Consider the following 21661-nt stretch of genomic DNA (forward strand, 5'->3'; position numbering starts at 1 on the left):
GACCTTCTCATTATTATTATTTGTGTTATGGTGATCCGTGATCAGTGATCTTTGATGTTACTACTGCAAAAAGATTATGACTCGCTGAAGGCTCAGATGATGGTTAGCATTTTTTAGCAATAGAAGTGTTTTTAAATTAAGGTATGTACATTCTTTTTACATATAATTTTACTGCACACTTAGCAGACTATAGTATTATGTGAACATAACTTGTATAGCGCTGGGATACCAAAAGTTCATGTAATTTACTTTATTGCAATATTCGCTTTATTTGTGGTGATCTGGAACCAAACCTGCAGTATCTCTGGGGTATGCCTGTATTCAGGCAAAACACTCAGATTTTAGGTCATCCAGAAAGGGTATTTGTAAGAATGAAAATATCCAGTGCTTCAGTGAGGCAAGGTCTTTCACTCATTAGTTGGTGGGACCATACACTGGCACAATCTTTCTGGAAGCCATTTGACAACAGGTATAGAAAATCTTAAAAGTACGCATCTTTTAACCCAACAATTTTGTGTCTGTGAGTTTATTCCAAGAATATAATCGAGGATGTTTACAAATACTTAATAGTAGTAATAGCAGTAGCAGTAGTAATAACAACAGGTATCATTATTGGACTTGGTGTCAGGCACTACTCTAAGTAAACAGAGATGTGCCCTGCAATGGGACCTGTAAGAATGTATCACTGGAAATACCCAAACATCCAGTAATAGCAGACAGATTGAGGAAACTCTAGTAAATCATATTAAGGACTAAGTCAGTTATTATAAATACGTAAATTAAGTGTTTACACATGTAAAATTATAATGAAAAGTATTATACAATGGTATGTTATGATTTAAATTTATGTATAATATAAAAGAAAATTACATTTTAAAACTATAAAAGGATTTCTATTTTTTCACGATTCTACATGAACTTGTATTGCTATTACTTATGTACTTATAAAACCAATACAATTCTTTGAAATCTAGAGGGTTATTTCTTAAAAAAAGATATTTCTAGCAATTTCAAAAATCCTCTAAAATGTCAAGCATATGACCAAGTATATGAAGAGAAGCACTACACGGATTATCCATAATTCTTGATACCAAGTGGTTAATGGTTTAGATGGTGACAGCGGAGAACTAGAAGTTTTTTTACGAATCAGAAAGCAACATAGTTTGTATCTCCTCTGCAATCTTTGTGGTTATACAGTTTATTCCTTTAAGAACAATTAATTTTAGAGGTTCTGGTTTTAGGCAACGTCACTGATTCTTCTAACTTGACACTGAATCTCTACTAAGGCACAGAACAGGTACTGAAAGCCACGTTCTCACATGTTAAAACCTATTAAGATGTACTATAATAAACACAGTACAATTCTGGCATAGGAACTGACCATGGAACAAAATAGTGAGTCCTGAAATAGATTCAAGCATATATGGGCATTTAATATTAATCAAAGGTGGAATTTCAATTTAAATTGGAAAAAAGAGAGGAATTTTTTAAATAAATGGAATTGAATACCTGGAACAAAATAGAGTTGGACCCTTACATCACACCATGTACAAAACGAAATCCCAGATCTATAATTTTTTTCTGGAAGAAACTCAAAAACTATAAAGAAAAGGACATATTTCATTACATTCAGTGAAAAAATTTCACATCAAAGAGTATACCATGAACAGAATCAAACGACAAATGACAGCTTGGGAAAAATAGCTGCAACACATAAAGATAATAGCTCCCAGAAATTCCTAAGAAAAAGGCAAACAATCCCAGAAAAATGGGCCACTGATAAAAATGAGTAACAGAGGAAGCAATCCAATAAACACACCCTTGCTAGTAGTCATGAAAATAAAAAATGAAATAGTAGAAACGAGGTAGCATTTCTCACTGATAAGAATGGAAAAAATTCACACACTTGGTGTGTTACCTCTGGATGGTGGGATTTTAGGTGGTTTCCCATGGATTTCCTTATACTTTTCATTATGGTTTGAATCTGTTTTTACAATGAGCGCACTTTAATTATATAATAAAAAAGACAAAGCTAATTTTTATTTAAAAAGGAAATTTAAAAAGTCAATTGTTGGGGAGTCTTGTTTAAATTAGCATCTCCTGATGCTGCCTCTACAGCGTCACACTACATTCCCATAAGGAAACAGAAAAATTGAAAACACGTCACATGGAAAGTTAGGTGACTGATGACCTCTTCCCAGAAACTGAAATTCTCACTAATTTTATGGCCTGTGGAGTTGGTTCGAAGAACATAATGAGTAGATCACGTATATCGTGCTCTAGGATGGTCTGCCTGAGAATTTAAAGGGAGGTCATACCCTACTCACTGCCTTATGGTTAAGAAACGCAAGATCTACACCACAGAGAAGACTGGACAGCTTTCCCTCCAGGGTGCAGGTGATAGTTTTTGAAGCAGCCATCCCTTGTCTTTTAAAATCTCTCTTTTCTAGGTGGAAATTGTAATTTCTCACCAGAAAGCAAGCAGAGGTGCTGTAGAGAGGACTGAGAAAGGACGGGTCCTAGTAGGCGTGTATATCTGGAATTCAACCTTTTCTGTAAGAGCTGGGCCCTGGGGTGGGGAGGGACAGGGTGGGCCCCATCTTTGGCTGACAGAGCTGCAATAGGTGAAAGTTTGTGGGACACTGACAACTGTGAAAGAAGTAAACAAAATGCCGATGTAGATTTAAGAAGAGGATTCTACCAGCCAGCGAGTGGAAAGAAAGTGAGTTCACGGTAGGGTGACTATTATATCATTTGTTACCCATGCTGGGACACTTTGAGAGTGAAAGGTTTCCTACTAATATTTACAACAGACCACAGTCAGAAACCAGGACTGTCCCAACCAAACTGAGAGGCCAAGCCCTGAGTCTGGTCAATGTCTTGGATAGGTATGAAGAAGAAAGACAAAGTATCAGATCTGCAACAACAAAAACTCCCACTGGTAAGTAGGGAAGATCAAAAGTAAGGATTTGAATATACAGTAGAACAGATGCATGAAAATAACTCACTCCAGCAGACAAAAAACAGAGATTCCCCTTGCAAATTTACAAGCTGTCTTGAGAAAGAAAACAGAACGGAGTAAAAGCAGTATTAAAAAAAAACAATTAATAGAAGGAAACTGTTCTAAGATGAAACAGAATTTAGTATTCCACTCCAAAAGTTTTCCTGAGTTCTAGGAAAAATAAACGAACGAGACCAACACTCAGAAACATCTTGGCAATTGGAAGGGAACGTTTATAATCTGCACATGATATAATCTTTTACCCAGAAAAACTAATAGAATCAACAAATGTGAATCAAGAAACGTTTCATTCTGGATACAGTTAAACCAACATAAGCCAATATTACTTCTCTATACCGACATTGACACATAGAAAATATAATAAAAACACAATAATAAAAGCACAGCAGCTACAAAAACAATAAAATATCTAGGAATTAACTATGAGTTCATAAGACCTAAGTCTAAAAGTCAATAAAATGATTTAAATAAGCTTATTCAATACTCTTAAGATGATTTCATATTATAAAAAGTTAATCCTTTAAAATTAACCTATATATTCAATGCAATCCTAATAAAAAGTATTGTCGAATTTAAAGAACTCAATAAACACAGATTAAAATTTATATTACAGAATAAAGGTCTATGTATAGAATAATCAACCTCAATAAAGAAGAGTAGAGAAGATGGACTTATCCTACCACATACTAAAACATACTACAATAAAAGCTACGTGGCAGTAGTATGAAAAGAGGCAGATACAGAAATGGAACAGAATAGAGCACTCGGAAACAGAATACATATATATGTATATGTATATATATATAAACTTCATACATAATAAAAGTGGCACCACAAATCAATAGGGAAACAACAGATTATTTAGTATTTAGATGGTATTGAGAAAACTTGCTCACCATATAGAAGAAAGTGAAACTGGATTCCTAGAGAGAACCACATACATAGATGGATTCTGAATGGATTAAAGACCTAAATGTGAAAGGTAAAACTATATAGTTCATAGAAGAAAACATAGGATAGTACCTTTGTGACCTAGATACAAGGAAAGCCCTCTTAAATAAAATTCCAAGGCACAAAATATAAGGCCAAAAAAAAAAAAGAATCAAAGAATTTGATTATGTCAAAATTAAGGATTCTCTTCAACAAAGCACATTAGAAAGTTCATTAGAATGCCGACAGAACAGGAGAATATATGTATGCTATCTAAAGTGAATAGAGATTAATGTCTAAAATAGTCAAGGAATTTCTGCTAATCAACAAGAAAATGATACCAATTACAGTAGAAAAATGGATAAAAGATATGAACAGGCAGTTTATAGGAAACCCCAAAAAGCAACAAGCATTTAATGAGATGCTCAAATTCAATGGTAATCAGAGAAATAGGAAGTAGAGCAACAATGAGATATCATTACACTTACTAGTCCGGCAAAATTTAGGTACCTGGATGATACTGCTAAGGATGTGGGCACATAGTAACCTCTACGTACAAACTGGTGATGTGCAAACCGGCAGACATTCTGGAGAGGAGCCTGGCACTACTTACGCCAATTAGGTCTACGTATACCCAATGACCCAGCCACCTTTCCCCTGATGGATATCCCAAGGACATTCTCCTAGAGGAACACGATTTCTTTTTATATGCATATATAATTTTTTTACATTAAAATGGTTCAATCAGAAGGTATGGAAATGGGTAAGAGGGATAAAAAGAAATACCTGAGTGACTGAATGAAATGAGAAGGGGCCCTGCACAGATCAGTGATGACAGGTACCATGGTCTTACGAGGACCGCTGAGTCAGCACCGCACACCTTGGCAAGTGCTGGCGGTGGGTCGTGATGGGTGAGGGAGGTGGTCTCACACAGGCTGGCCAAGCTTGTAAATTATAAGATAGGAAAAGTCCTTTACGCAGTTAAGCTGAGGGAAACAACTCAGTTAACTGCAAGAGACAAAAACCAGACTGCTTCAGACATCTCTCTGTTTCCAAATACCAGAAGACAAAATAGCTTCAGAGTTTTGAGGATAAAATAATTTTGAGTTCACGCAGCCCAGTGAGTTTTCCATGTGTGGAGGCAACAGAAAACACTCTTAAGATATGCATAGATGCAAAAAAATATACCATCGTGAACATTTCTTGAATCAAAGAAAACATTCAACTCATCTTTAAGAACATAAAAGTAAGGCCTTATCCTTGTATGTAAAATATTAAATTACCTTTTGTAGAAAGAGGACAATCCTTACGAGCATCTGGGCACGGAGCTCTTCCAAGGTAAACAATGTTTGGGGTGTTCGAATGAAAATTTTGGTCTTCCCATAAGCTACATCATCCTGAAAGCCACAATGTTTAATCAGTTTCTTGACAGCTTCTTTGTCTGAAGGGAGGTCATGGTTGGGCCAGGTGAATTCAGAGATCATTTTGTACCTGGATGAAAAAAAGAACAGGGCACGGGTTAAGGGAGAAAAACCATGTGGTATCAATAGATGCAGAAAAGCTATCCAATAAAATTCAAGATGCTTCATAGAAAGAAAGAAAAAAAAACTTCTTAGCAAACTAGAATAGGGATGAATTTCATCAGCCTGATAAGAGTCATAGAAAAAGGCTTCAATAAAATACAACACTCCTTCAATAAAATACAACACTCACTAAACAAGGATTAGAAGGGTATTCCTTAATCTAATAAAAGCTATTTGCCAAAAACTTGCAGCAAATATTATTTGTAATGTGGCAACCTTGGAAGCATTGTCTTTACAAACAGAAACAAGAAAAGGATGCCTCTCTCATGGGTTTTTGAACGGGTAAATGACTGGGGAAGGAACAAAACGTCACTTATGAACAATGTGACTCGCTTCAAAGGACATCAAGCAGATCTTCAGATAAAGTATCATCGCTAAAAGAAAACTAGGCACAGTTCTGCACATAAGGTCAATACACAGATCATTTGCAATTTTACATACAAGCAGCCAGCAGTTCCTCAGTACGTGGCCCTCTCATAGGTTAGTGTGAGGGTGACCGTGAGTAAGACAGCAGTCACACCAGCTTCTTCGTGAGGGTGACCGTAAGACAGTAGTCACAGAGTCTCAGCCTTCTGTAGCCTAATCTCACGAGCGACATCCCATCACTTTTGACACATTCCATTTTGCTAGAAGCAATTCACTAGGGCCAGCCCACACTCACGGGAAGGGGATTACACAGGCATGAATACCAGTAGGTGGGGATCACTGGGACCAGCTTAGAAGGCTGCCTACTGCAGTACTTCTCCTCCACCCTTGGTGCAAAGTTGTTTAATACACGTAGTCAAATTTAGTAATGTTTTTCACATACTGCATCTGAATCTTAAGACACAGTGAGAAAGGCTTTCCTCACGTTCAGGTTAGAGAGTAATTCACCTACGGGTTCTTCTAGTACTTATATGTTTTCACATTGTACATTTAGATCTCTGGTCCATTTGGAGTTTATTTTGATACGGATCCAACTTTTGACAAAAGGCTATTTCCGATATTATTTACTAAAACGTCTGTCCTTCTCCCTCTGATTTAATATGCCATTTTATCATATGCTAAACTTTCATATGTACTTCCGTTCATTTCTGGGCTTTCTGGTCTGTTTCATTGCTTTGTCTGTCCCTCAGCCCCATCAAATGTCTAATTGCAAATGTCTAATTATAGATGTTATAAGTATATTTTAATATCTGGTGGTCCTTTCTCCTTCTTTTCCTTTTTAAAGGTATTTCTAGATATTCCTATGTGTTCATTTTTCTATATGAACTTTAGAGTCAATTTGCATAGTTCCAGGGAAAAACAATCACAAAACAAGAGAATCCTTTCTGGTATTTTTATTGGGTTCCCATGTTACATTCAGTAAATTTACTTTGATGCTGAGTTGTCCTATCCAAGAACAAGGGATATCATTCCATTAGTTCAAGTCTACTTTCATGCCTTTCAGGAGTCTTCATGTTCTCCTCCTAGGGCTTTACACACTTCTGGTTAAGATGCTATGTATCTAAGGGGCATCTGATCCCTCCTTCTTGATGTCTCTCTCTTTTCCTGATTTCCATCTTCGCTTCCACAACAGCACACTCTCCCTAGCTTCCTTCTGTCTCTCTGGATATCTCTTCTCAATCTCATTTTCTGGCAACTCCTCATTCCTGGACGCCCAAAATGCTGGAGTGTCCCAGAGCTCATATCAGGCCCCCTTCTCTCTATGTACAACCTCCCACATCGCTTCATCTATTCCATCCACTTTATTTTTCAACTCATGCATTTACTCTCCCACGCCCAGTTCTCAGTTCTGAGCTTCAGACTCACATATCCAATGCCTATATAGACCTAAGGGTATCTTAAATTCCTCTTTCAGTCCTTCCTACCTCAATGTCCTCAGTTTCCTGGGAGTCATATTTGATCCCTTCTCTTCTCTATCATTCCTTCTAATCCATCATCAGGTCTATTGACTCCACCTCCAAAATATATTTAAAATTCAACTATTCTCATCTTTACTGCTACAATCCTAACATACGCCACCATCAAGTTTACTGCAGTAGACTCCTAACCTGTTTTCCATTTCCTCTTCAAGCCATTCTGCATATTTAGCAGCCAGAGCAGTATTCTAAAGAGCCTCACATCATCTTTATCTTTTACTTTCTCCTGCTTTCGTTGTTCTACTCCAGTCGCCTTGGCCTTCTTTAGGGTCCTGTAATGCGGTTGCCTCTTTCTTGCTTTGGAGACTTTGCATATGCTGTTCCCATTGCCTGGAATGCTTTTTAATCTACTCTTTGAAAGGCTGAGACTCCTCATAGTCTGTTTTTGATTCTCCTTCATCAACCATCAACCCTCACCCCCATTATTCCTCTCTAGGGCAGCCAGATGGGTTTCTTTTCCTCACACCATTCATCGCAGTTTGTAATCATATCGATTTGTGTGTTTGTCTGTTGAATGTCAGTCTATGGGTACCACGAAGGCAGGGATTTTGTTTTGTTCCCCGCTATACGCCATGTGCCTATCGTGTTGTCCACCATACAATGAGGAACGAGATAGCTACTGAATGAACGAATGGAAGAAAATACATTTAAAAGTCTAGTCACTTGCCAGATAGAGACAGAAACAGAAACCAAAGAGTTCTAATATGAAGAGAAAGGTAATATTAAGCGACGTCACGTGAAAAAAGGAAATAAAATCTAAAAACTTCCAAATTCATTATAGAACTATCGATAGAATAAGAGTCAACAGGGAGTAATGGCATTTGTTTAAAGTTTTAGGCGTGTTGCAGAAACTAGAAGCAATCCTACTGCCACACTGCTCAGCTAACACATCAGGGTAACGGTGCCCTTCCTTTCTTCCTGACGGTCAAGGGCATGCCCCAAGTTCTTCAGCAAACCAGCATCCTGAACTTGTAAATTAAAAAGCTAAATTCAACTGCTTTCTGACAACCAGTTTTACCTCCCTGAAAGACTTTAGCAGCTTTTAAGGTTATCAGTACCTTTAAAATCCTTCTCTCTCTTTTTCAATAAAAGAATGAAAATGAAAGTGACAAGTAGAAATTTAGGTTCAAAGCTAGCTTACAAAAAATCTGCAGAATCTAAAAGCACAAACTCATTGCAGAAAATATTACTTTTTCTCCCACCAGTACTGAAAACATTCATCCAATGTCCTACACACCTTCCATCCTACCCCATGTCCCACTGTTAATTACTTCAATCAGTATGACATTAAAATAAAATGTCAGTTTTTCAATGTGAACAAACTCATTTTATGTAAAGTGGCAGATAAACACAGCCTGCAGAGGAGGGATAGACCATCTTCCCAGATGCACATCCCACCATCTCATCCAGCACGCTTCCTAGATGACTCTAGTAGAGAGGACCTAATCTCGACTTAGATAGTCATCAACTGGAGAGACTTCAGTCTTTCCACAATTCTGCCTTTTAAAGGGCAAGTTGGACACTTTTATTGTGATTATTAATATGTTTCCATTTTCTCAACTTCTCATTTAATGTTTTCTTATTAATTGTGCTTTCTCTTTGTTGCTTTTTACCCTGTTTTCTCTTAGGCAGACTGAGTTTTCTTTATGCCATTTTACTCCTTCCTCTGATAAAGCCGCACATTCAGTTGTGAGGCGGTGCACTGTTAAAGACGATAGGTTCAGGAGCCAACTGCCTGAGTTCAGACACGGCTACACCACTACTTGCCTCCGGGACCTGAGGCAAGTTCCTTCACCTTCGTGTGTCTCGGTTTCCTCATCTGCATAAAATGGCGGCAACACACTCTCCTCATCTGGTTGTCGGCTTTCCGGACAGACTACATGCAGACTGTTTAAAACAGTGTCGGGTACATATGGTGTGAGCACTTGACACTGTCAGCACTATTATCATTATCATTCTGAAAAATTAAATATGTAAAGATACATACTTTTTCCTGTCTAGTTAATTAACATCTATATTCTTCCCATAAGGAGTACAAAAGTCTTTACTTCTCTATATTTCTCACTACTATTTTAATTTTTGTTGCAAATGATTACTACAGACTTCTTTTTCCTCCTTACAGTCAATACTTGTTCAGATTTCACAAAAAGTTTTACCTACCTATTTGTTCAATGTTGCTTTTTTGCATTCCATATTTTCCTCCTGCATTTATTCTCCCTTTTGCTAAAGTATACCCTCTAGAGATTTTTCAGAGGGTCTAAGACCCTCTCAGAATAGTAAACTTTCTGAGCCTAGATATGTCAGAAAACGTTTTTATTTTGCCCACACTCTTGAATGATAACTTGGCATGGAATAAAATTCTAAGCATAAACTTCATTCCCCTTCACCGTGAAGATACTGCTCCTTTGTCTGTTTACACTGACTGTTGCTAATGAGAAGTCTGATGTCAGTATGAGTCTCATTTCCTCATAGGTAGTTTGCCTTTCTTTCTTCTTGGGAGCTCTAAGCATTTTTATTTATGTCTAACATTCTGAAAGTGAACATAATGTACTTAAGTTTCATTTAAAAACCTCATATGTTTTACACTCAGTGTATTCTTTCATTCTGACCCCTAGACTCCTCTTTCCTTCTGGAGCTCCAGTTAGATGGCTTCTGGCTCTCCTGGATCAACCTTATACGCGGCTTGACCTTTCTTTAGTACTTCCCATCTCTTTTTCTTTGTGATGAGGTCTGGAAGAAGTCTTCAGCTTGATCTTCTAGCTCACTAAGTTGTTTAAAGGAAGTTTAGTTAAGAAAAAAATTTTTCTAATTGTGGTAAACTTTATGTATAGTAAAATGCACACATTTAAGTACACGAATCAGTAAGTTTGAAAAGTGTGTACACCCATGGAACTGACATGCCGATCAAGATACAGATCATCTCCATAATCTCAAAGAGTTCCCCCATTGCCCTTCCCCCTTTCCAGTCAATCCCCAACCCAGAGCACTGCTCCGATTTCTATCTGTTCTTAAACTTCGTGTAAATGGCAGCATCAAGAAATTACTCTTTGGCGACTCCTTTTCAGCATAATGTTTTAGTCATCCATGTTGTTGCTGTATTAGTCATTCATTCTCTTTAATGCTGATTAGTAACCATTGTATGATGACACTACAAATTGCCGACTCCTTCTACTGATGGACAATTCACTCTTTCATTGTGCTTGATCTGGTTTTCATTTTCTAAATCTCTAATTAGTTCTTTTTAATAACTACCTGTTCTTGTTTCTAACTTTGTACTCCTATTTTAGGACCATAATTCTCTCCTTTATCTCTTGGAGAATATGAAATAGGTTTATTCTAATGTCTTTCACTCCTGGCTCTGGTCCCTTGGGGGTGAGGTTTTTTATTTGTTGAGCTTATTGTCTCCTTTTCATTGGTCTGGCCTTTCTCAGATGTTTGACTGTTATCCCGTCTCCTTTCCCAGAGTCCTTCTACGTATGTGTACATTTTGGCACTTGTTGGCCTCTTGTTAGGTGGCTACTTTTGCTTCCTGAGTCTTGGCCAATATACCTATGACGTCTCCGTTACAGTTGCTGAGGTGGTTACTTGCACTGGCCATTAACCTCCCGGTGCGGCAGCTGGGTGAACTCCAGCACAGTAGCTGAGATGCTTCCTGAAGGGCAGCTCAAACCTCACAAGGCAGTCTTTCCTTAAAACTGTGACCTTGGCTTACTTCTGGGCCTTCATGTCTGCTTCGTATTGTATTTAGGAGTGATTCACACCTTTAAGGCTCACTGAGAATCGCCCTTCTGATTCCATAGTGCGGCTATGCATTAACGTGGCTTTAAATACACGTATTTTATATTATTGGGGGATGTTCTGGAGTGGGAATGGGAGATTTAAGCTTGTACTCCTAAGACCATCATATTTGAAATGCATAGGTTCTCTTTAATCTTTTCTATTTTTACATGAGCATTAGAAAACAGAATTCAATCCTCATAGCATGTCTTTCATGCCAAAAAACACACCAAACATCTTGAGTTGAAAGTAAAATAGGTGCATAAAGAGATTAAGAGTGAGGATATGCACTTGAAAAGTCCTTGTCCCCTCCAGATCGAGCTTGCTTATTCTCTTATTCCAACTTCTTTCCATGGCTTCTATTATCATGGTGTCATGATCATATATTTTTAGTTAGATAAATATATATTTTAGGTAAATATACTTTTAGTTCAGCCCCATCCTATAGTTACCCATTCCTACCCTGCTCATTCTAATACTTAACTTCTGCTGATCTTATATACGTGACAACACAAAAATCAATACTACAATTGAGTAATTGCTAGAATTCTGAGTAATGACAAGGGACTAACAATCTTCCTATTAATATAATTTGACACTGTTTGAAGTCAAGACTCAGAATGAACACATCTCTACTCATGACAACACTCCTACTCTACAGCCTCAATTTTAAAAAAACCAAGTTTCAAGAACAGTATGATTTCAATAAGGAAAATGATCAGTTTTGAGCATAACCTTTTGATCAGTATAAAACTGTTTCAATTTTCTAGGCTATTCTGCTATAAAGTTTTATTCATTCCAAGAGTCTCCAATTAGTGTAAATCCCTTTCACTTCTTTTTTTTTTTTTTTTCGTTACGCGGGCCTCTCACTGTTGTGGCCTCTCCCGTTGTGGAGCACAGGCTCCGGACACGCAGGCTCAGCGGCCATGGCTCACGGGCCCAGCCGCTCCGTGGCATGTGGGATCTTCCCGGACCGGGGCACGAACCCGCGCCCCCCTGCATCGGCAGGCGGACTCTCAACCACTGCGCCACCAGGGAAGCTCCCCTTTCACTTCTTCACACAAGTAGCTGAACACTGGTGGAGAACAACAGACAGTGCTCGGTGGTGTCACTGTACACTTATAACCTCAAATGTCAAGTGGGCGCTCAGATCTTCCTAGCAGCAAAACTACTATACACACCTATGCTTTCCCACTCTCCAAAATGAGTATTTTCGTTTTCCCTCCAACCTCCTACACCACATCTCCTAATCTTCACTCTCAGCTCATGACCTCGCCTCATACTTTACTGAGGAAATGGAAGCAATCAGACAGGAACATCTTCATCTTTGCCACCAGCCAAGCTTCGAGGCTTCCTGCATCTGTATTCATATTCTCTGCCTTTCATCCTGTTGCTAAGGGTGAAGCATCCCTGCTCCCATCTAAAGCTGACAAATCTTGCACTTGTGCTTGGGATGTCATTCCTTGCCTTCTCAAGGATGTTATTATTACAATTATCTCCCTCCCTCCTGTGTCGCTGGTTTCTCCCTCTGTTCTGAATCATCCCCACCTGCATACAAACATTTTCTAGTATCTCCTTGACCTCACATTCCACTCTGGCTGCTGCTTCTAGTTTTCTCTGCTCTCATTCATAGCACACATTCTTGAGTTGTCCAGAGACATCCAACTTCTCACTTCACTTCCCCATCTTGCTCAAATGGGGCTCTGTCCAGCCTTTTCTCCTTTGACCTCTATGTTGCCTAGTCTAATGGTTAAGCTCCTGCTTTTACCTTACTTGATGACGCAGCAACATTTAATACGATAACTGTACTTTCCTTCTTGAAATGCCATCTTCTCTTGGCTTCTGTGACATGACCCTCGTCTGATATTTCTTCTAGCTTCTTGGTTGCTTCTTCTCTCTCTTTGCTCGTTCTTTCATGTCAGACCACAAAGCTAAATGTTGGCATGGGCCTCCTCCTCTTTTCTATCCAGCTCCAAGACTTTACATACAATCTGTATACCAATAACTCCAAAATTTCTATTTCCAGCCTGGACTCTTCCCAGAACTCCAGATTTGTATGGCTAAGAACTTACTTAGTATTTCTACCTAGACATTTGGTAGCCATTTCAAACCTAACACAGTCAGGAGACAATCTTGATTCCATCTTTGCCCCAGTTTCATGTCCGCCTCCTCAAGCTTCTCTTCCCCCATCTTTCTCACCTCAGCAAATGGTACCATGCTTACCCAGATGCTCCAGCCAGAATCGACTTGTTACCCTTCATCCCTCTCTACTACTCTCTCATCACGCCAATCCATGAGCAAGTCTAGTCCACCTTTCCACAAAACATACCCTGAATCAGTCCACTACTCTTGGATCTGCAATAATTCCTTGTTCAAGGCACTCTCGTTGAGCTGCCTCTCCTGGATTCCTGCAATAGCATCTCTAAATGTCTCCTTGCTTCCTATTCACACAGCAGCCACAGTGATATCTTAAGACATCCATAAGATTGGGTTGCTCCCTGCATAAAATCCACCAGTGGTTTTCTACCACACTTAGCCAAAATCTGAACTGTTTAGTCTGGATCACAACATTCAAAATGATCTGGCCTATGTCCATCTCCGATCTCATGCTGCACCACTGCCCTGTCACTCAGCATCCTCCAACCACACTGGATGACGTTTGGTACCTAAAACACCACTTATTATTGCAAGAGAGACTTTTCTCCGCTGTTTCCTCTGCTCCACCTGCTCTTTTCTTTGACCTTTGTATGGCTGACCCCGTCCTGCCATTATTATCTCCTTAGAGACTCTTCTCACCAATCAATATGTTATGTATTTGTTTATTCATATTTTGTGGAATCTGCAATCTACAACATAGGAAACGCTCAATAAATATTTTAAAATAGATGAATAGATGGAATTTAAAACACTATTTTTATGATACCAGGTGTCAACTATCATTATTGTTAGTAACAATAAATAACAATAGCAATGATACCTTACACTTATTGAGTGATTACTATATGCCAGGTACCATTCTAAGTACTTCACATATATTACTTCATCCCCCAGCAGCCCTACCAGGTAGTTACCATTATTATTCCCATTTAAAAAAATTAATTAATTTCCCCCATTTTATACATAGGAACCTGAGGCATGGAAAGGTTATATGATTTGCCTAAGGTCAAAAAGCTAAGAAATGGCAAAGCCAGGATTCAATCAGGTAAACTAATTTTAGGGCCTCCATGATTAACTACTTAATATTTTGTTATTATTATAGTTAGCAATATTGGTAATGCTAAACAGCATTAATTGAACATCTATTATGTGCCAGGCACGTAGCCTTTTTACTTTGGTTAATTTAATCCTCACAACAAAAGGCTTATGAGGTAGTGTTACTATACTCATTTTATAGATGCAGAAGGACAGTCAAAGAAGCTAAATTTCTAGCTCAAGGTCGGGCAGCAAATGAGTAGCATAGCCAGGATTCCAACCCAGCTGTGACTCCAAATCCTTGTTTATTCTCCTATACTACATGCCCCCATTTTCCCCATGAAGAATAAAATTTTTCCCCATGGTCCGTAAACCACAGACTCGAGGGGACTCCTGCCGATTCTGGGAAGGTCTTTCACAGTTGCAGTTTCCTCATCTCTTCTGTTCATTCAACAAACATTTAGATTGTCTGACAGGAGCTGATGCACGGTTAAACATGGAGAGGACTCCATAATTCTCAGTGTGCTAGCAGGTTTCCTTGTTTAGTCTATTCTCACCTGTGAAGAAACTTCTCATAGGTCTGGCGGAAGGCGAACCCTGCCCGACGCACCCTCACGTTTTCCAGGAGTCCAAGATACTCTACTTGATGCCGGCAGCGTTCATCGTCAAAGATCTGTGGGGACTTCTTGTCGTTGGGTTTGATGCAACGTACATAATATGGTTCCTAAAGAAATGAATCGGCAAATGATAAGTTTCACTGGAGAAAAATCCCAGACTAAAGACATTGACATGTCATTAGTGTTAGCTGTGTCAAATTAAGCTCTGTGACTCTCATTTCTCAGGCATAGACTTATAAAAAAATTCTTCCTTTCCCTTCAACTTAAATTTCCCTTCAATTAAATGCCTGGAAATTCTCAGGCATTCAGTTAAAATTTTGTATTATTATATTTTAGGACTCATCAGGAATAGCAGAAAGGGGGTAAAGCTAGGGTGTAAACAATTGAGACATGTAAACATCAAGTTTTTGTGTATTTACAGAAACATGATTAAAAGTAACAGAAGGAGTAATTTAATAGAAAGAGGCAGAAGCTGTGGTAAAAATGCATTGTTGAAGAATGTAAAATAATTGGCACAGCCCTGGTACATACTAAGTGTTCCTTTCACCTTTGAATCATTTCAGTCCTTCAAACTGGAATAGCTTCTTCGGAATATCAGTGCTTTTACGTGCCTAAAAGGAGCAAAGATAAATCTTCCCTAGAGAAAGACTACATAAACTTGGGCCTCCAATTATTTCTATAAACAGTTTTGCAAATTTAATGTTTGGAACAAAGTAAGTTAACCAGATATATAAGGAGCCAAGATAACATGAATTAGAAATAGCAAAACAACATACAAAATAAAAAGATCTGTAAGGGTCCAGATATTGGAGTTATCAGATAGAAATATTAAAACAACTATGCTTAGCATGTTCAAGATGACAAAAGACAATATTGAGAATTTTTTTAGAGAACCAGAAACTACAAAAAGGAACCAAACCAACTGGAAAACCTAGGACTTAAAAATACAATAATGGAAATTAAGAACTCAGTGGATCAGTAGAAGAGTAGATTAGAAATTGGTGAAGAAAAAAATTAGTAAACTAGAAGGAAGGTGAGAAGAATTTTCCCAGAATGGATCATGGAGATGGAAAATAAAGAAGAGAGGTTAAGAGGCACACAAGACACCGTAAAGTGGTCTAAGTAACTGGAGTCCCAAAAGGAGGAGACAGAAGGGGCAGAAGCAATATTTGAAGAGCTAATAGCCAAGAGCTTTGTAAAATTGATGAAAAACAATTAAGCTGTAACACACTGAAGAAGTTCTACAAACTGCAAGCAAGATTTAAAAAGAAAAATGTACACCTAGGTACATCAGTTAAACTTCTGAAAACCAAAGAAGGGCAGCAGAAGAAAAAAGGCTGACTACCTAAAGGAGCAACAAATAGACTGACAGCTGACTTCTCAAAAGAAAAAATGGAATCCAGAAGACAGATGAGTATTGTCTGTGAAATGCTTAAAGAACTGCCAATGTAGAATTTCACACCCAGCAAAAACGTTCTTCAAGAAGGGAAACAGCATAAAATATTTCCAGAATTTGTCAACATCAGGCCTCAGATATAACAGGATGAAGTTCAGGCAGAAGAAGAATGGTCCAAGAGGAAGCTCGGTGATATAGAAAGAGGAAAAAAGAAGTAATAAATGAGTAAATCTAAACAGATGTTGACTATTCCTAGGAGTAATAATAATGATGATGATGATGTCATCATCTTACTGGCTATATATATATATAAAATAAATATTTATAAGTACATGACCAAAAGAGCGCATAAGCTGGGAGGAAGACAAATGGAATTAAGATGTTTTATGGCCCTTGCATTGTCCAGGAAGGAGGTAAAAGCACCCAATAAGATTAGATTTCTATAATCCAGAATGACATTGTAATAACTTGAGTAACCACCAAAACAATATTATAATGTAAATCTTCCAAAATAATAACGTGAATAAATGTAGTAATAAAAAATCATTGCAATACTGAGTGGTAGTGTGGGGGGGGTGGGCGGCAGTGCAAGGAAAGGATGCCTCCCTAGGTTTAACTAAACATTCTGACTCAAAAGACTTACAGCCCGCACTTGGCAGGAGTCTACCCAGGACGACAAGAACATGGTTTGCCAGCAGGCACGTCAAGGTTGTGCAGCAGTCCATATCGCAGTCAGGTAATAGCTTGGGCACAATAAGATGAGTCCGTATCAGACAGATGTGGGAAGTGCCCTTGGTTTAAAAGCCTCATGCCCCATAGGATTCAATATCTCTTGTAACAACTCTAATGACATAGCTTCCAGGGTCCTTGAAAGGGACATGCCTAATCCATGAGTCATCACACTCAGGAAGCCAAAAGTATGTCATCCCCACCAGACAATTATCATTCTCCCAGTACAGGTGCAATTTACCAATAGGGGTAATTTTTATCTTAAGTGATGCTGCCTAGTAATATAGTTGATATACATCATACTAGGTTAACAGGGGAATAGAGCTAGAAATTTAACTGAGGTTATCAAGCAGAAGGAATAGAATTTTGTTTACCTTTTGCCCACAGTAATCAATCAAAAAGATTAGGAAGCAAAGAAAAAGAAATATACAAGAGACAAACAGAAAGCACTAATGAGATGGTTGATTTAAATACAACATACGATAGCTACATTAAGAGTAAATGAACTGGGCTTCCCTGGTGGCACAGTGGTTGAGAATCCGCCTGCCAACGCAGGGGACACGGGTTCAAGCCCTGGTCTAGGAAAATTCCACATGCGCGGAGCAACTAAGCCCATGCGCCACAACTACTGAGCCTGCACTCTAGAGCCTGCGAGCCACAACAACTGAAGCCCGCACGCCTAGAGTCCGTGCTCCGCAACAAGAGAAGCCACCACAATGAGAAGCCCGTGCACCACAACAAAGAGTAGCCCCCACTCGCCGCAACTAGAGAAAGCCTGCACACAGCAACGAAGACCCAACGCAGCCAAGAATAAATAAAATAAACTTATTAAAAAAAAAGAATAAATGAACTAAATGATTTATTTGAAAGACAAAGATGGTCAGAAGGGATAAACAACAAAACTAACTATATGCTATTTATGAGGGACAAACTTGAAACATAAGGATACGGAAAGGTTGAAAGTAAAAGGGGGGAAAAGGATAGACCATGCAAGCCCTGGCCAAAAGAAAAGCTGCTTTTAACTTTTTTATTCATGCAAAGCTGACTTTAAGGCAAAAAGCAATATAAAGACATTTCATAGTGATAAGTGACTCAAACACTGGGAAGATATAACAGTTCTAACTTGAATAAGCCTAATAAATTCTCAAAATATTTGAAGCAAAAATGGAAGGTACAACAAGAAGTAGACAAGTTCAGAATCAAAGTAGGTTTTATCACACGTTTCAGCACTGACAAAACAAAGTAATTAGTAAGAATGCAGAAACATTGGACAATAATAATATGACTAGCAAACTAATGGATGTGTATAGAATATTAAATGCAAATAATTTTAACACATAAACAAAACATATAATGAAAACTTCACAAATTTCTAAGGACTGAAATCACACAGAGTCTATCCTCTGATCAAATGAGATTACACTAGAAATCAAGAGCAAGAAGATAATTAGAAAATCTTATATGACTGGAAATTAAGAAATATACTTCTAAATTACCCTCGGGTCCAAAAGAAAATTACAGTATGAATTAGAAAATATTTTGAACTCAATAATTTATGCAATCATGTGGGCAAAGCAATCTTAGTGTAAGGTATCATTTGAGTAGTATAAGTAACTTCACTAAACAGAAACCAGTTGAATGGAATTTTACCAGTATTGACTGATTATGCACAGGAAGTGGTAACACTGGAATAGACACTTCATGACCAGCTAAGGGGTGGGGGGATGCCCTTTCATCCCGGTTAGTAACATAAAAACCTTCAGATAAGGAAGCCAGTGGAAATGCTTTCTCTATATTTAATCAGCATTCTGCTTCAATTTATAAACACCGCCTCCTCTCTCCTTTGTAAATATCCAGGTTGACTCAACCTAAGAAATCCTAAATTTGACAAATTCTAAGTGTCTTATTAAGGTTAAATTCCCAAAGTTGACAGTGATCTTATTATCTTGCACTTACAAACCTGTTTCTCCCCATATTTTTGTGAAAAACATCCTTTGCCAAAGTACACCAATCAGTATATGTATTAGGCAGAAGATACCTGATTTAGATAGATATTCATCTATTGATATTTAACATGTGTTGAACAGTATCAAATAGAGTCAAAAGCAAATTCAAGTTCATTTAATAATTTACTGACTGTTCAGAGTGCTTTATGAGGTATCAAGAAGTATATAAAATTAGTAGAAGTCATTCTTTAGATGCAAAAGGCTTATCTAGGTGGCGATAAGACATGCATTTAAAAACACTGTGTGCTATAGTTAATAATACTGTATTGTATATTTGAAAGCTGCTGAGAGAGTAATTCTTAAAAGTTCTCATCACAGGGGAAAAAAAGTGTAACTGTGCATGGTGATGGATGTTAATTAGACTTATTGTGGTGATCATTTTGCAAAATATGCAAATATTGAATCATTATGTTGTACATCTGAAACTGATATACTGTTGTATGTCAATTGTATGCATGTCAATAAAATAAATAAATAAAATATTTAAAAGTACAACAAAACAAAACCACTGTGTGGACTCTGAGAAAATGCACTTCTGGTGATGGAGGACTAGGCAATTCATATCAACCTTCCTGAGGAAGTCACTGAAAAAAAGTGCTACACAAAATATGGGGAGAGGGGAGAAATCTCAATGCATCAAGAGCTGATAACATAGCCGAGATGAGAGTAAGACTAAAGTCCAGAGGGGTGTCTTAGAGGCAACCGTCGATCTGGAGAGGCAGCCGTGAGGCTGAGCACAGCTGCTGACAGCCTGTGGGGTTCAGGGGATGAAAGCTGGAACTTGAGACCTTGGATGCAGAACTACACGTTGGTCTGGAATCCTGAAGAGCTAAACCTGGGAGTTAAAGGTGAATGGAAAATAGTCTGGCACTTTCAGGGATGGGAGGCAGCTCACTGCTGAGCCACTACAGGTCCTGAAACTGGATTAAGGTTCCAGAATGTCAGAATTTGCCTGATATATCTTTTTAAATGTAAACTTTCAACTTTTCTGTTATGAGTAGATGTCATTAATAAGTGGCAATGTATCTGTATTCTTTTTCTTTAATCTGATTTGATAGTTTTTCTCCATTTATATTCACTGTAATTACTAATATATTTGGATTTATTTCTACCATCTTTATTTGTCCCAGCTTTCCTATGTTATTTTGTCTCCTCTTTCCTATGTTTTTTAAGACTAATGATTTTTTTTCTCATTCTGGCTTCCCCCACCCCCAACCACTAGTTTGGAAGTTATAAACTCATTTCTATTCTTTCAATGACTACACTAGAAAATTTTATATGTATTTATAACTCATGAGATATATATATATACCAATACTTTTGGTATTGGTGTATATATATAACCAATACTTTTATCCTTTTCCTGAACAACCAAGGACCTTAAACAGTTGAATTATAATCACCCACCCTTCCAATTTATATGCTATTGTTGTTGTGCTACTTAGCTCTAACCTGTATTTTTAATCCAATAAAATATTATTTTACAGAGTCAGCTTATTTATATGCACCCACATATTTCCCAATTTCTTTGCTCTTCATTTTGCATTTCAGACTTTCATTCAGTAATCAGACATCCTCCTATCTGACATATATCCTTTAGAATTTCCTTTACTGTGGTTCTAACTCTCTTTTTATTTTTCAGAAAGATTCTTTGTTGTGTCTCTGTTCTTGAAAAATATGAATTCTCTTGGTATAGAATTCTGGTTTAGTTATTTTCTCTTCAAAGCTAATCTGCTTTTAAGGTATTTTCTTCATCTTTGGTATTCTGGGGTTTCACTAGGTGCTTGGGAGCAGATTTCTTTTAATTTTTCCAGCTCGGGATACACTGGACTTCCTGACCCTGTAGAGTGGTGTCTTTCATCATTCTTGAAATTCTTTTTTCTTTTCCTTCTACCATTCTACCCATTCTCTCCTCTCCTTGTTTGACTCTGGTTAGATGCATGTTAGACCTTTTCATTTTATCTTCCAGGTCTCTTAATGTGTCTCTTATAAGTTTAATTTATTGGTCTCTTTAAGTGGGATTCTGGATAATTTCTTCAATTGTTTCTTTCATTTCCCTATTCTCTCTTCAGCTTTGTCTAAACTAATGTTAAACCTATCCACTGAGTTTTAATTATTTAGTTTTTATTTCTATCAATTGCCTAGTTACCTGCTCTCAATTACTAGTTCTCATATTTTTAGGCCTTTCATTTCTTTTTTTTTTTTTTTTTTTTGCGGTACGCGGGCCTCTCACTGCTGTGGCCTCTCCCGCTGCAGAGCACTATGAACTCCTTATTTTCCTTAGAACTCCATCTGTGGAAGTTCTTTAAGGTCTGGAATGAAGGTGGTTCCCTCACCTTGCTTCCATCAGATGCCTGGGGGCAATACCAGACCTGAATTGACCAGGCTTGAGCCTTTTCAGGCCACCCAGGTAGTGTGAATTTGGACTGCAAATCTCATAAAAGCTGGCTTACAATTATAAATTCTCAGGGGATGGTCACCTACCCTGCTTGGCTCAGTGCCAAGGAC

General features: G+C 37.9%; 1 protein-coding gene across 3 annotated transcripts in view; it reads right to left on the bottom strand.

The window, feature by feature from the left end:
* MYO1D (myosin ID) overlaps window positions 1-21661 on the bottom strand; it is a 346572-nt gene that overhangs the window by 187794 nt on the left and 137117 nt on the right. For all 3 annotated transcript variants that reach the window (XM_067714337.1, XM_067714339.1, XM_067714338.1), the window contains exons 15-16: window positions 14963-15129; window positions 5236-5443 (exon numbers count right to left, since the gene is read on the bottom strand). In XM_067714337.1, the coding sequence (XP_067570438.1) occupies window positions 5236-5443; window positions 14963-15129 (375 nt within the window). The remainder of the gene's footprint in view (window positions 1-5235; window positions 5444-14962; window positions 15130-21661) is intronic.

Source organism: Pseudorca crassidens, chromosome 19 (genome assembly GCF_039906515.1).
Source record: "Pseudorca crassidens isolate mPseCra1 chromosome 19, mPseCra1.hap1, whole genome shotgun sequence".
NCBI lineage: Eukaryota > Metazoa > Chordata > Mammalia > Artiodactyla > Delphinidae > Pseudorca > Pseudorca crassidens.